The following is a 1,441-nucleotide window of genomic DNA, read 5'->3' on the forward strand; positions in this document are numbered from 1 at the left end:
CCGCCCCCGCCTGCCCGCTGCAGGCACCTACCTTCTGCGGGTCCCGGCGCCAGGCAGCGGGGAGACAGAGCGGGGTTGAGCCGCACCGTGGGGAGGTCGGGCTCCCCCCACAGCGGCCCCCAGGACAGAGCCGAGGGAGCAGCCGTGGCCGCCAGCAGCGCTCAGCCCAGCCCGGGCCGCTGACCCCAGCAAGCCCCGGGCCCGGGGCAGCGAGGCCGGGGCTCCCCCGCCCCGGCGAGGCGAGCTGGGACCTGGCGGGCGTGCTGCATGGCTGGAGACGGGGCTGCACTCACGTGTTTATAGATGTTGCTGCTCCTGGAGTCCACGTTGTAGCTTGGGAGGGGGAGAGGAAAGCCGGGAATGCCGCAGCGGGACTAGGCGGGCACAGGCTGTCCCCCCTTGCCTTCGCGCCCCGGAGCCCGTGGGCTTGCAGCGCCCAGCCCCCGGGGCCAGAGGACGGGGGCCGCATTGCCCTGTCCACTCCTCTGAGCACCTGACGGCCCCAGGACATCAGCTCTCTGTGGCCCGCCGGGGCCCGTCAGCAGTGGGGCTGCGGGGTGCCCCGGCCGCGCGAGGCGTGGGAGGGCAGCGGCTGGCAGGGGCAGGAGGGGCTGGGCCGGCTGTGCTCACACGTCGAAGCGCAGGTTCTGCTTCTCCTCGAAGTAGTAGTCCAGCACGAACTTGCGGACGAAGTCGGGGTTCAGGGTGTTGTCGATGACTTCGGTGCGGCCGAACTGCAGGCGAGGGGGTGTGGGCGGTGCGGCCGGGCCCCGCCGCTGCCCGCGTGCCCGGGGGCTGGGCCGCAGCACCGCTCTAGTCCGGATGCGCGGGGTCGGTGCCCGCCTGGCAACACCTCCCGGCCCGGGCCCGGGAGAGGCACAGGGGCTGTGCCGGGGCACGGGGCGGCCCCACGCAAAGCAGCCCCAGGGCTGGGCCAGGCCTGGCCAGCGCCCCGAGCCGCCAGCCCGGGGGTCACTCACCTCCCTCCAGTCCTTGTCCCCAGTGCCCTGCACGTACAGCACCACCACTGCCGGGAGGAGAGCGCGGCTGAGCCGGGCGCCCCGGGCCCCCGCCACGGCGCAGCTGCCCCCGGCCGGGGCAGGGCCCGAGGGGGCCGCCCAGAGGCCGGTGCCTCCCGCCTGGAGGACGGCATCCCTGTGCCGGGGCCCCAGCACCCCGGGCACGGCCCGCGGCTGCGGACACGTACCGGGGTCGGACTTGGAGAAGGTGTCCATGTCCAGCAGGTTCCTGGGGACAGACGGGGCGTGCCTCAGCCAGGCCGGAGGCTCCTCCGGAAGGATGGCTTGGCCTCTAACCCGGCTCAGGGGCCCCTGCCCAGCCCCCCAGCCCGGCTCCCGGCGCCGCCACGCGGAGCCCGCAGAGCCCCAGCTGTGCCCCGGGGGGCGGCTGGCAGGCCCGGGCTCTTCTCCGTCACCCTCCG

General features: G+C 75.4%; 1 protein-coding gene across 1 annotated transcript in view; it reads right to left on the bottom strand.

The window, feature by feature from the left end:
- Nucleotides 1–1,441, bottom strand: part of MTMR14 (myotubularin related protein 14) — a gene marked incomplete at both ends in the record, with an annotated part of 35,060 nt that overhangs the window by 1,745 nt on the left and 31,874 nt on the right. The window contains 5 exons of the mRNA XM_019537007.1: nucleotides 32–101; nucleotides 178–333; nucleotides 631–734; nucleotides 981–1,027; nucleotides 1,208–1,423. Of these exons, the coding sequence (XP_019392552.1) occupies nucleotides 32–101; nucleotides 178–333; nucleotides 631–734; nucleotides 981–1,027; nucleotides 1,208–1,423 (593 nt within the window). The remainder of the gene's footprint in view (nucleotides 1–31; nucleotides 102–177; nucleotides 334–630; nucleotides 735–980; nucleotides 1,028–1,207; nucleotides 1,424–1,441) is intronic.

Source organism: Crocodylus porosus, unplaced genomic scaffold (assembly GCF_001723895.1).
Source record: "Crocodylus porosus isolate Cpor-Errol unplaced genomic scaffold, CroPor_comp1, whole genome shotgun sequence".
Classification (NCBI taxonomy): domain Eukaryota; kingdom Metazoa; phylum Chordata; order Crocodylia; family Crocodylidae; genus Crocodylus; species Crocodylus porosus.